The 13765-nt window shown below is 45.3% G+C and overlaps 1 protein-coding gene across 4 annotated transcripts in view; it reads left to right on the top strand.

Annotated features, from left to right (window-relative positions):
• Positions 1-7365: 7365 nt before the first annotated feature.
• Positions 7366-13765, top strand: part of LOC107202433 (calpain-13-like) — a 48552-nt gene continuing 42152 nt past the window's right edge. For all 4 annotated transcript variants that reach the window (XM_015623169.1, XM_015623166.1, XM_015623168.1 and 1 more), the window contains exons 1-2: positions 7366-7408; positions 11706-11954. In XM_015623169.1, coding sequence (XP_015478655.1) covers positions 11718-11954 — 237 coding nt within the window. In that variant the 5' untranslated portion in view covers positions 7366-7408; positions 11706-11717. The remainder of the gene's footprint in view (positions 7409-11705; positions 11955-13765) is intronic.

Raw genomic sequence — 13765 nt, 5'->3', positions numbered from 1 at the left:
TCCTTAATACATTGCAGAATATAAATAATCAGTGAAGAACATTAGTTGAAATGTCAATGAAAAGTGACAGAAGCATTCGCTAGGGTCCACATGCTGTTCCCTGCACTGACATCTCACTCTCCATACCTGGCTCTGAGCCCTAGCTAAGTGCCTTATCTAGCTATTTAAAGTATTTAATTATTACCTCAGATAGAGTACCAATCCTCATTTTTCCATGTACTGATAGAGCAGAGCAAAGAGAGCAGCCCTGTTATCAAAGCACACTGTGCAGCTCTGAGAGGAGCCTTTCATCCTGCCAAAAGAGCCCAGGGCTGGAGCTGCTCTGAAGCAGGAAAAGGGAGCCTGCTGCCAGCACCGTGTGGGGACAGAGGTCACAGAGCAGGGTCAGCCTGGGAAAGGTTGTGCCAGCCGCCACCCCCGAGCTCCACAGGTGTGTGGCAACCAGGTGGAAAAGGAGAGCAGAACACACAAACCCTTTCTTTTCAAGGGAGCTGCAGTGATGTGCTGCTCTGTTAGTCCATGCAGGTCACAGCTGGCCCCCCACAGCTCTTGGGAAGCAGAATTTGGGGAGGGCAGCTTTCTCCATCAGGGATTTGTATGTTTGAACTCAGGCTGAGTCCTGATGCTGTGATGCTCAGGATGACTGCCCCACTGGAGGGCATCACTGGGTCCTGGGCCTCAGATTTTCCACTTGTACTCTAAAACTTCACCACTTGATCTTTACCTCTCTTTCAGCTTGGATGGGATTCAGTCTTTCACATGTCCTAGAGTACCCACCAGAGCCATTCTGCAAAGGGACAAACTCTCTCATTCCAAGTCTGTGCTGTTGTTACAGTTCATCCTGGTAAACCCCTAAACTCTTTCTATACAAGACCTTCTTGGTTTTTTTTCCTTCCTCTCTTGGCAGCAGGCCTCAGCAGCACAACTGTCTCAATTACTGGAGGAGACCACTTCTGTCTGGAGCTTTTCTCCATGGATTTGCCACCCTTCCTATGCCTTTCAAATCAGAGGTCATATTCTCCCTTGGTTTTGGGCTGAATAAATAGTCTCCAGACTGAGCTGAATAGCTTTCTTTATGGGCAGTACTTTGCTTTTTACTTGTGTCAGGCAGATAAGCAAGCTCAGATGCATCTGGCTACAAAGTCACCAGGATGAGAAAACTCAGGCTGGTGATGTTCTAGGTTCTTTGAAGTATTTTTTTACTCTCCAATCCTGTGATGTTGACAAGTGCTGATGCTGTTACAAAAGCTGTGATATGACTCTTCCCTTGGCCAAAATAATTCTTAGAGGGAAACCAAACGGGTCTCTGGTGAGTGGGGTACAAAGTGTGGACTGCTTTTTTCAGAGGAAAAGCACCTGGTTTAGGTACCCTGTGTATTCCAGGGAAACACAGGATGGTCCTGGGGCTGCAAGGAGAGCTGCCTGCTGTCCTGTCCAGATGGCAGAAAAGATCTGTACCACTCTTACCTAACAGGGTAACTGAGGTGAACACAAATTTTTTCTGACATTACCATCAGGTCTGTATCTCACCATCCTCTTTCAAGACAGCCTTTCTTTTTAAACTGCCTAGGCACCTTGCAGGTGTGTATGCTTGGGTACTACTGCTTCAGGAGAGGTCACATCTGTTGGATCAAGAGAAGATGAAGCCATAGTCATCAAAAACATGATTTCTGGTTTTTCTAATCTTTTAAATTTGCAGGAATTTGGTAATGGAGCTGTTAGTCTGAGAGATTAATTGAATTTCTCTTTCTATGCCATTTATCTGTGTTTGGTGGAAGCAGTATGTTCAAACTTCCAGCCAACTCATGGTCCTAATTCCCCTGGGACCCTGTTGGGGTTTGCCGTAATTTAGCTTCAGATCCCTCTGCAGTGATTTGGATATTAACCCCATTTTCAGGTTTTGGGTCTGTGCTGAAGGACATGGAATCCCAGAGGAGCTGTCTGGCTTGTCTCAAGTTGCAGCCTTTAATTTCTCCAGGTGTTGGCTGTCTTGTGGGAGCGAGGAGAAGAGGTGGACAGCAAGGAGGAAAGGTGGAATGCCAGCAGCACACCCTTGTTGGCACCTTACAAATGGCAAGATGTCAAGGAAGGGGAAGCTGTGCTGTGCAATGCACATCAGCAGTCAGCAAAGGCGAGGTGAGGACTGGGAACCTGCAATGTTTTTGGTAAGGGTTCTCCTTTAGAGGATGGCAGTAATATTTCTGGAAAACAAACAAATGTGAGACTCTCACAATCTGTTCACAGTAAGACAAAAACAAAACAAAAAAAGCAAGAAATAAATTTTCCCATACCCGCAGGGCCTGAGCAAGGCTGAAGGCAGAAATGCCAAATAAAGGCTAATATGCTGATGAAAACAACAGATTCATTTTGATGTGCTTTTCACAAAGGGCTGTCTCTGGGACCCAAAAGCTGCTTATGAAGAAGGAGATCAGGGACACCAAGGAGAGAGGAAGAAAAAGTGCTCCTTGACTTACCTTTCCAAACAGTTGCTAGCAAGGTTTGGTAAAGCAAAATAGCACTGCTGTGACCAGATGGGAGTCCCTGTCTCTTGCAAGGACAATGTCATGATGGCTGCGTTTAAAAAATACTTTGATGTTACTCCTGGTGATAGGATGGGCTTATTCTCAAGGAGAGTTTCACTGCTGCCTGCTGAGGGGCCAAACTTTTGTAGAGGTTTTGTAGAGATTTAGTATTCAAAGTGCTGTAATATTCTGTTCCTCATTCAGATGAAAAACAAAGTCCAAAATTTCCTGGGGAATCGCATTCTTAAAAATAATGTCAGACCAAATGCAGAGAGCTATTGCAGTAACACTTGAAATCTTTTTTACATTTCAGCATTAAACCTTCTGGATAATGCAGAGATGAGCCTGAAGTGATGGGGTTTTCATAAGCAAAAATTGCAACTACTGCAAAATCAGAATGGAGCCCAGTGGCATTATTGAAATGTTTGTGTCTTTCTCGTGGTGAAAATTCATTGTTAGCGTCTTTCATGTTTGACAGAATTGCATTTTTCTGAAGGAAAAATATTCCACCGGGAAATTCTAGTGCTAATATGGGTGTCAGTAGCAGGCTGCCTATTTTTTTATTTTTACTTTTATTCTCAAAGAATTCCCACTGTGGTTCTGAAGTCGGTGGATATTTCTTCTGAAAACAGGGCTCTGGAGAGAGATATTTTTCAAACCAAGTCCCCCCTCCCCCAAGTGGCAGTAGGATCTAGCTCTGTGGATTCATTATGTACTGTTAAGCAGCTGCCACATTTCACTCCAGCAACAGTTGTACTTCATTTATGAGCAAAATGATTCATATGTGAATATGGCAAAAGTGCTGCAGCTCGTGGTGAATTTGCACTGAGGAGCAGCTCGTGGGTGAGGATTGGGTAAAAACAGATGCTGAAGTAGGACTTTGTTACTTGCCTGATAGTTTTTGCAGTCATAAAAGTTTATGTTTTAGAAGGGCAGGTCCTGCCAGAAATAGGAGTGCATAAACACAGAGCAAAGGAGCTTGTTTATGACTAATATTAATCATAGCTTCCCTGCATTTGTGTAAGAGAAGCAAATAAATGGTAACACTTGACCTATATACAAAATTATGAATGAGGAAATGAAATGGATTGATAGTATTCTTACATTAGTCCCATAATGCAAAAACAGTGGGATGCCCAATCACTGCAACAAATGTGACAATGATTGAAGGATGATTCCTCTTTTACACAAAGCCTATTTGTGTTCACTACCCTGGAAAATTTCCCAGCCTGTTTCTTTTATTTACCGTGGTGTAAATTAGGAGCCTTTCTGCTAAAAAGAGTGTGATCTTCACAGGGGTAAGAGCAGCAGAAGTAAGAAATTAAGGCATATGTCTGAAGCGTTGCAAAAAATAACAGTCTTCATACTTCAGTGCAGAAGCTCTGTGGGTGGAGTGAGGAGAGTTCCCTTCCTTAAGGCCAAGGCTTCCACTAGTACTTGGGCAAAGTTGTGCAGTTCCTCCCCAGACAGACAGCCTTGGAAGACGATCCCAAACTCTCCACTTCAGACATGCTGCTGGCTACTGTGCTGCTATCAGCTCATCTTTACAGTGGCTGGTGTGGGGCTATAGTTTGGATTTGTGCTGAAACCAGTGTTGATAGCAGAGGGATGTTTTTGTTAATGTTCAGCAGTGCTTGCACACAGTTGAGGCCTTTTCTGCTCCTCACCCCAGCCAGCAGTGAGGGGCTGGGGGTGCACAAGGAGCTGGGAGGGGACAGAGATCTGGAGTTACTGATTTCCCCAGTAACTGCTATGTGTGATGGAGCCTCTCTTTCCAGGAGGTGGCTGAACACCTGCCTGCCCTTGGGAAGCAGGGAATTGATTCCTTGTTTTGCCTTCCTTGTGCACGTGGCTTTTCCTCTACCTTTTGAGGTGTCTTGTGCTCAACCCATGAGTTTTTTCACTTTTACTCTTCCAGTTCTCTTCCTGATCTCATGGTGGAGGGGTGAGTGAGCTGACGGCTGCAGACCATGATGTCCATCCAGGAGAACAGTCTACCTTCAGGAAAGCCAGGCAAAGAAGACATACATGTGTTTAATATAAAATCTGTTTTAAAAGGGCCCCTGTGTGGTGCAAATTTCTGTGTGGTTTTTTCCCAGGGTAGAGAGGAATAAAGATTCAATAAATTCCAAAAATCTGAGATGCCAAAAATCTGTGGTGCCAGCTGAGACCCCACAAGCCATGTTGGCTTCATGGAAAACCTGGGTTCTACAGCACTTTTTGGTATTTTCCATCTGGTGCCAGTACCCAGTGAAAGAGGAAGTCTGAAGTAATGGTGCCCTCCTTCGTTTGGGCTTTACCAGCCCTGAGGTGGTGACTCCCAGCACAGAAGCAGTTTTGATTTTTCAGTGATCCTTTAGCATCTTTTGTTCAGGAGTAGATTAAACTGCACACCTACCCTTAGATGGATTCATATCCCTAGTCAGCAAAAGCAAACTTTAAGTCAGGGGAATTGTTGGCAATTGTTGCCACAAGAGTGGTACCTCACAGGGAAGAAAATACCCCTGCTCTCCCCATGCACAGCCCTGTGCTTTTTACTCAAATCCTTCTCTTTTTTCATTTCTTTTTTTTTTTTCTTGCAGGTTTCCACAGACACTTAGGATAGGAAATAATCCCAAGGCTCATTACTACATATAAATCCCTCAGCCTTCTGGGTTTCCTTCTCTGGAGCCACTGCGAAAATGGACACATCAATACAGCCTTCTGCAGAAAAGCTGACAATCTCAAAATGGGCTCATGCTGCAAAAACTGAAATCTCCTGCCAGGTTGGTGATGGGGCTTTCTAATCAACTTTGCAATGAATATTTCTTAAATCATGTTAATCCACCATTTAAGCAGAGATATCAGTTCCAGACAATGAATCTCCATACCTGGAGGGGGATATACCTGCAGTTTCCCCAGAGAGGAGGCGATTAACAGCCGTGTGCTGTCAGATGAGCCAGCAGCTATGGCATTTATCACCTCACAGCTCCTTTGCTGCAATGAAGGAAATCTTTGCTCCCTGCTTCTGGTGCAATCAGCTTTTATTTATGTAGTGGTTAGGGAAAACAGCTCTTAAAGGAAAACTGCACCTGTTTTGCCCTCTGAGGCAGCGTTTGCTCTAATTTACATGGATGTGTTTCCTATTAGAGCTTGCTAAATGCTGGGATCTCGTGAGGAAATGAAAGCCCTTAAATACGAGCAGGCAGAGTGCAGTACCCAGCTTTCAGACCCACAGAACTATAGTAAACACTGATGAAGATGAGCTGTCTTTTTCATGAGCACTTTTATGTTCTCATCTCCCATAGCTCCTAGGAGCCAGCTGCTATGTGAACTGTTAACATCCCAGCTCAAAGAGACTGCAGACCAAACAGAAAGTCTTGTTTGGGGAAATTCTTCAGCCCAAATGATTGGAGGATTACTTTGGATAAGTAAAGAACTCTGGATTGGTAAATTTTGCTGTTAATCCCCAAGGTAAACTTCATGAACATTCACTGCAGAGTAATTTTACTTTTCATGAACAAGCTGTGGTAACTAGAAAAAGAGAGGGTAATTTCTTGAGTCTTTTGAGTTCCTCTCCAGCTCAAAGCAGACTGACTTCTGAGTTAGGTCATGCTGCTTATGTCCTTGTCCACGTGAGTATCTCCAAGGGTGGAGACGCTCCAGGCTCCCTGGGCACCTGTGCCTGGCCTGAGCCACTCTGCAGATCCTTTTTGTCTCCAGCCACGTGTCATTTTCCTTGCTGCTCCTTGTGCCTCTTGCCTCTCTCCATCTGCTGTGCACCTTCAAGAACAGCCTGCCTCCACCTGCTCCAGAACTTTTTGGATAGTGGGAGGGTGCAATTAGTGTGTCCTTCCTGGCTGAGCAGATAAACTCTCTTGCTCTCTTCTCTCACACCCTGTGCTCCAGCCCCCTGACCATCCTGCTGGGTTTCTGCTGGACTTGCTGCACTTCCAGTGCCCTTCTTACACTGGGCAGCCCCAGATTTGGTACAGCTCTGCAGATATCATCCCAAAAGTACTGTGCAAAGGGGAAGGGTCCCCTGCCTTGACCCACTGTGCTGCAACTCGTACGGCCCAGGGTGCTGTTGGTTTGCTTTATTGCATCGTTGTCTCTTCAAACACATGTTTCCAGGCTGCAGGAATACACTTAGGATTGCTGCCAGGGAATGTGTCCCTGAGAACATGCTGCCCACATTCCCTTGAATTTTGGGCCTCTTTAGGCTATCTCAGTTTTGTCTCCCAAAAATAAACATTTCCATATTTTTTGCTAGATACTGTTTAACTATTTGTCTTTGGGCTCTCGGATAATGGAGGTCAGTCCCCTCCTAAATAAAAGGTTAAGTTCTACTTCCTCAGGCAGTCCTGGAGGAAATGAGCTGCCCAAGTGAACTGATGTGGAATTTAAGTAAGAGCCCAGCATAAATGCTAACAGGCATTGGCCTAAAAATATCTGCTGCTTTTACTGCTGCAGAAAGAATGACACGCACCTCTGATAACTTGTCTTGTGGTGAGTCCTGCCAGGCTGTGCCTGGATCCACAATGATTACTGCATTTCCTGGTGGTTTAGGGAGGAGGAAAACAGATGAGAGGTGCAATAAACCTGTTTTCCCCTAAGAATAACTGCAGCTAGCTGGCCACAGGACGCTGTCCACAAACATAGGTGGATAGACAATTCACGGTACATGGCTAATAGAAATGTGTGCATATCTATATCTGTACATGTGTATCCTCATGGTGTGATATCTGTATGAAACTATTACAGCCAAGCCAGATTGGTTGTTGAACTTCAATTTGGTTACGTTTGCTCAAGGCGTGGCAAGAGCCTCCCTATAAAGGAGAGCAGGGACAGTGCCAGCCCCTGGGTCTCTGTTGGTGTTGGCTGGAGTGACGCTGGAGGCACTGCAGGTAAAAAACACCCCTTTGCTGTTTTATTTAGCACAAGATGAAGCAGGTGAAATAGGAGTTAATAGGGCTGGAAAAGCACCACAGACACATTGAGAGGGATTTGCCTTGGAGAGACGGAATAAATTAAGAGTCCCTATCCTTAATGTTACCTGGAGGGAAAGAAAAGACGAATTTGCCATCCTAGAAAGAGCCTCCTTTGTAAAACGGTAAGTTGTCAGAAGTAATTGGATCAAGTGGGAGCAGAGATTCTAAGATGAGGAGGACGCTATAGTTACTGTAAGCTGCTGTTAAATGAGGTAGAAAAAAGGTATCTGGAACTGTCCTATGCTGTGTATGCAAAACGAGAAGAAAATTGACTTAATAAATAGCCAGAAGGGAGTACTTCACAGGCTGTTTGGAGCAGAAGGTCGTGCAAGATGCCACTGGAAAAGTAATCTCCTGGAGGGTTGCCAGAGTGCCTGGCTTTGGTTTTGATTTTCTGTGGTACTCAAGGCTTTTGCACATGGTGTGTACAAGGAGCTGCTGTCCATCTGGGGTTTGGGATGCCCACATTCTGGTCCTTGCACTGTCTCCTCAGCTTGCTGTCTCTGCAGGAGGCTGCTGACTCTCATTTGTTTTGTCCTCTGAATGCTAGGAGAGATAATACACTCACACTTTCCTTCATTATAAGATAATCCTGAAACTGACTCCCTGAAGTTTTTAAAATGCTTCAAGTATGTGAATGACAGGATCTTAGAGGAAAGAGTGCTGGCGTTACTGTAGCATATATTGAATATTATGGGGAGATGAAATAAATGTAGCTTGATAGTTTGGAATGTTTGAGAGGAAACGGGAAGAAGGGCTGCTGGCTTTTCGACTCTTCTGGTACTCTTTGTTGTGTTTGAGAAAATTAGTTGCTCTTTCTAAAGTACAGAAATTCACCTAAGCCAATATATAATAGAAATGTTTTGAGAAAATCAGTGGAGAAGGTTCAGCTATGAAGTACACATGCTTTCTAATTGCCTATTTCTACTTTCTACTCCATGAAAAATACCAAAGCCATTGAAGGAAATGATGTCTGTACTGTGACATAAATCTTTATGTGAAGTGTAATTAGCTGTCAGTAGCATTTGCCACCATTGAGTACCTGATTATAGTCGTGGCTTGACATCTTTCCTGAATGAGAGCTGGAGGGAGACAGGACACACCTTCACTGCTGCCTTTTAAGCTGTTCAGTGGAGAGAATGGTGGCTGCTTGGGGTTCCCTCATGGATTTCTGCAGGAGTCATCAGCCTTTTTGCCCTGCTATGCTCAGAGACTCCTCTTTCCTTCCCATCCCTTCCAGCTGCATCACTTGATCTCTTTTTATCCTTCTCCACATAGATTTTCCTCTGCTTACCTTCTCTCCCTCCTTCTTTGCTGTTGGTCCCTTCCTCAGGGACAGACAACACGGATGTCCCTCTGCTGAGAAGGAACGGGAACCAAAAAAGAGCAGCAGGTACAAAGTTGGGTGTGATTCCCTTCTCCATTTCAGATAAGTAAGAGTGTTGAAGGAGATAGCAGGATTAAGTAAATGTTTGTTTAGCCCCTCCTGAATGTTTACCCCCTTCTGAATAATAATTTCTTTCCTTACTTGAGAGGCAGCCTCTTTGCTTTTCTTTAGAGTTTGCCAATATGTCTGAACCAGCTTTTGTGAGCGTTTGAAATCCTTCCCTCTTCTCCTTGCATCTTGTGGCAGGGAGCAGTCCAAGAGAAATATACCTGATACCCATTCCATTGTAACTCTGTCCCTTGAAAGCCTTTCTGGCTCTTGAGGCCAGTAACAGCAAGAAGCTCCCCAGCCAAGCAGGTAATACTCAGATTTAACAACTTTTGTGATCTTTGCTGTTGCTGACAGACCCATGAGAGCCACGTGGGAGAGCTGTGGCTGGGGTTCAGGATGCTGCTCCAAAAGAAGTGGCCATCTGAGCATGTTGGAGCAGCCAGGGCACTGCTAGCCAGGTCCTGACCCCAGGGACTGCCTGCAGAGGGGCATGGGTGGGTGTAGAACTCGTGTGTCTGTGCTGATGAAGATATCCCTGAAAGGGAATAGTTTTTAAAGTGTGTTATTTTCCTCAGTCTGGTAGCTAATTTAATCCCGATACGTTAAACAACGTAATTAAACACACACACACACACACGCTAAAAACTCTTGTTCTCTGTCAGAAGAGAGGGAACGCATGTCAGACCCAGCCTTCAAGCTCTGTTAATTTTAATTTGAGTTTTGGAATTAGTAATCAGTTTTGCTGGAACACTGTTTCAAGAAATAGATCTTAGCATGCACGGAGCCTGGGCACAGTTTCAAATGAGTATTTGTTAAGAAGCCATTCCCTTGTCGTGTTATGGTACATTAAAAGAGATTTATTTCCATTGTATTAAAAAATGCAAACCCAAGGGGAATGCTCTCTCTGCTTGTTGGCCGAGGGTGGTTTTGGATTTTTTTTTTGTGGGGCTTTTAATTAAAACAATGAAATGCAAACCCACTTATTTGTTTAGGCTGTTGTTACCATGCCAGGAGGCTAAGTGACTTGAAGCACCAAGAAAGGTGATGAGACTGAGTAAAAAGGGTGTAGGGAGGGAAGTGGGGGGCTCACACCTGAAGGTGTCACACCTTCATCGTGGCCGAACTGCATTTTTGACATGTGGGAAGAATTCACAATAAAAACCTGAGGCTTTGCTCTTACTGGAGCCATCTGCTTTATTTATAACAGCATCAGGGACATCTCAGATCTACAGATAACTTTGTTTGGTAGAAAAGAGCCCTTTCATCTACAAAAAAATTTATCAACAACAACAAAAAAATCAAACAAGCAAACCAAACCAACCAACCAGAAGAACTATGGCATCCGGTTACTGCAAAGTGAAACTAGGTGACTTCAGGCTAGAAAACAGCACAACAAAATTAACTGTAGATGAGGCTTGCCCAGGGCATGCGGTGGATTTTCCAGTGCTAGTTCATGAGAAGGTACATCTTAAGTGGAAGCCAGGAAGTGGGGGCAGGAATCCCTGGATCAAGTGTGGTGGCATCTATAAAGGAAGATGTCAGGAGAGGATCACAGCGATTCTTCCTTTAAAAGTCTGCTGACAGGGGGCTTCTCTTTTCATAAGGAAAGAGGCAAAAGGGGAAATATGTCTCAGGATAGTTAGCATTTCAGTTTTGTGAGGGAAAACGGGAATGAAGAATGTAAACTGCTTTGGACCCTGAGTCATGTTTTTATCCAGCAACATGTAATTTTGTGTGACAATAGGAGCTGAAGGAACCAGGAGCCAAGACAGGCTGCACGACCTTCCTGCTACATCTCTGAACCCTGAAAGCACAACAGAACCTTTCAGCTGAAGGGAGATCCCCAGGAAGTGGTGCCCAGGTGTCTGTACATCCATGTGGCTCTGGGGAGCACACCTCAAAACTTGTGCTCTGGTTGGACAGAACAAATTGCTTTCTTTAAGCTCCAGTGCCACTAGCCCCTCCAAATGTGCAGCTTTCCATCTTTCTTTTGCCCTTCTCCCACTCCTGTCCTCAAAGCTCTCCCATCCCACAGTCCAGTGTCTCCATGGAAGGTGAACTTACCTCCCCTTGGAACAAAAGTAGGTCTTTGATAGCAGGAATCCTCCTGTAGTTTTTGACACCTGTAAAGGGACAAAGCCCTCAACAGGAGATTTTGGCCCCTGCATCCATCCCTAGCTGTGCCAGCAGATGTATTAACACGTCTGTTCAGTCCAGGGTTTCACTGCATGTATGAAATGTTCATTTTCTTAATTAAAGTTCCCCTTTCTGTTAGACACACTAACAGAGAGGGGTTCGGCCATGCTTTGGACTGGAATGCCATGCAATGACTTCCCAGTTTAAACAGCAACCTGAAATCCTGTGCCCTGGGCACAGCTGTGATACCTGACCAGAAGAGTCCTGTGGGCATTGTCCCTGCTCACACTCCCACTCCTCTGCAGCTCCTGTTCCCTCCCCTGTGCTCCTTTTTATTGCAGCTGTACCTCAGTGCTCATGCAGCAGCTCACTAACAGCTTTGCTCTGTCCTCAGGGAAGACTCCAAATTGAATTTGTAGCACTGACAGCACTGGTTTAAGATAAACCAGTTGGGATTTGACGACTGCTCTTTCCCCATGCATTTCCAGCTAATAAGGATTTTGTCACTGTGGCTGCCCTCAGTTTTGCAAGCTGCTGGTCCCTGGTCCTGCTGATGGGAGGGGGAGGTGTTATCCCACACACTCCTGAAGCACCCCTGTGCATCAGGAGACTGATGGGAGTCCCTGTCTTCCCTCACAGGAAAGGGGCACGATGCTCGCCCCCAGCTCCGCTCCGATCCCAGAGCAGGGCTGGCAAACCACAGGAGCAACGGGAAGCCTCCAGAACCTGAAGAAATTTAACAGCCAGGACTTCAGAGAGCTGCGAGCCCTGTGCCTGAGCCAAGGGCTGCTCTTTGAGGATGCCACCTTCCCCGCTCACATCAGCTCCATCGGTCCCAGCCTGCTCCCGGAGGAGAAGCTCTGGCAAATACAATGGAAGAGGCCAACGGTGAGTTCCACCAGCTGGGGTGTTTTGTGGCACTGCTGCTGAGTGGGAGCACTGATGGCCAGGGGCTAAAGGCCTCCACTCATGGGTGGGAGGTCTGTGTTGAGCAGGAAAGCAGACATCACGGGGAACACTGGAAGCACACTTGCAAGGAAGGATGCTTGCTGTGGGATGTGTGGAGGGAAGATAACCTCTGCAACATTAATGATTTCATTAGGTACATTTTTGTAGGAAGTTTGCTTCCACCTGTGAATCTAACTAGAGCTGCTATTCCCACTTTGATCTGCTTCTAGAGGATTTTGTGCAAACCTGAAAAGTTGTTAAATTCTATTGAAGATCTCTGATTTCTGTGATCCAAGCGACTGACTCAGCAATACCTATTTTAAAGTAATTGGGACAAGGCAGGAGATGAAGTACGTTTGTGTGCTGATTCCCAGTTGCAATTTAATAGGCAGTTATCATCTGGCATATGGAAGTTTAGAATGGGAGGTGGAATCACATGCTCAGCTCTTTTATCCTAGGACCTAATTTAGGAAATCTTCCTGTGGTCCAACAGCTCTGTATAGCACTGCTGTGTACCATTCGCTGCTGGTGCAGCTCCTGGATGAGCCACGTGCTGCCCTTTTTCTGGGTTTTGCTGAGCACACCGCTAGTGCCTGGGGCCTTTGGCTTCCCTGGGCTGGAACAAACCAGCTCATCTCCCTGGAGGCAATGCCTCAGAGCATAGAGACAGTGACTGTGAGACTGTAAAGAGCCAGCACAAAACAACAGGAAAATGTTTATATGGATGGCAGATGCATGAGGGCAGTGAGGGTGTGCTGGACCTTGGCAGAGCGGTGGCCTTGGCACAGCAGCAGGAGCGGAGGATGCAGCCAGCGTGGATGTTGAAACTCAGGGATCCCAGAAGGGAAGCAGAGTAGCCAGGACAGCCTGCAGAGCTGCTAAATGTGGATGCCCACATGGAAAGGCTGGAAACACAGCACATGGATTGGTAGGTGTGGAGGTGCTGGGTGCAGATATTTGGGTGTTCTCTGTGCAGGTGCCATGAGGAAATCATTCTCTTCTGCAGAAGCTGCTCCTACCACAGACTGAATGTCTGGGCTTCTCCTTAGGTAGTTTTCCTTCAAAGTCTGTATCTAGTGAAGGTGCAGCTGGTGCTGTGTTTTTTACACTAGCACACTGCTTTATGGGTTCACAGCAGGTGGGAATAATCTCTCTTGAAAGTTGGTTGTATTAGGAAAATAACTAAAAATGCAAGGGAGAGGAGTTAGTTGCCTCTGTTTCCAGTCTGAGAGAGAAAAAATAGGATAACTAAGCATTAGACTCACAAAAGACAAACACAGATATTAGAAAGGACTCTCCAGGGGCATTTTAAAGTTGAATAAAGTGGAATAAAATGTTATGATACAGTTGTCTTAAGTACTAACACCCCTGTGCTTTTGCAGCACAGAAGTGTAGGACTTCAAAAGCATACAAAGTGACTTAGAAACCCAAATACCACTGATTTTGAGGTGCTGTGCTGTGGGATGAACATCTATCCTACTCTAATATCCTGAGAGTTATTTCATGTGCAAAGGGACTGATGTACCTTGCCAAAAGCAGAATCTGCTGCTGCTAGTGCTTGAAGTTTGTCAGGTGAGGCAGGTATTGGAGAATTCCCTTTTATTTTGATGAATCCATGAATACTAAGGTTGTGAATAAAAGTTTTTGTGCAATTTGTTTCAAAAATTTGCATATGTCCTTTCCATCCCAGCACTTTCCTTCTGAAGAATTTTTTTACAGCAGTCAACAATTTTCCAGAGTGTTTTTTCAGG

Source organism: Parus major, chromosome 3 (genome assembly GCF_001522545.3).
Source record: "Parus major isolate Abel chromosome 3, Parus_major1.1, whole genome shotgun sequence".
NCBI classification, from domain to species: Eukaryota; Metazoa; Chordata; class Aves; order Passeriformes; family Paridae; genus Parus; species Parus major.
This window is presented reverse-complemented; position numbering and strand designations above follow the sequence as displayed.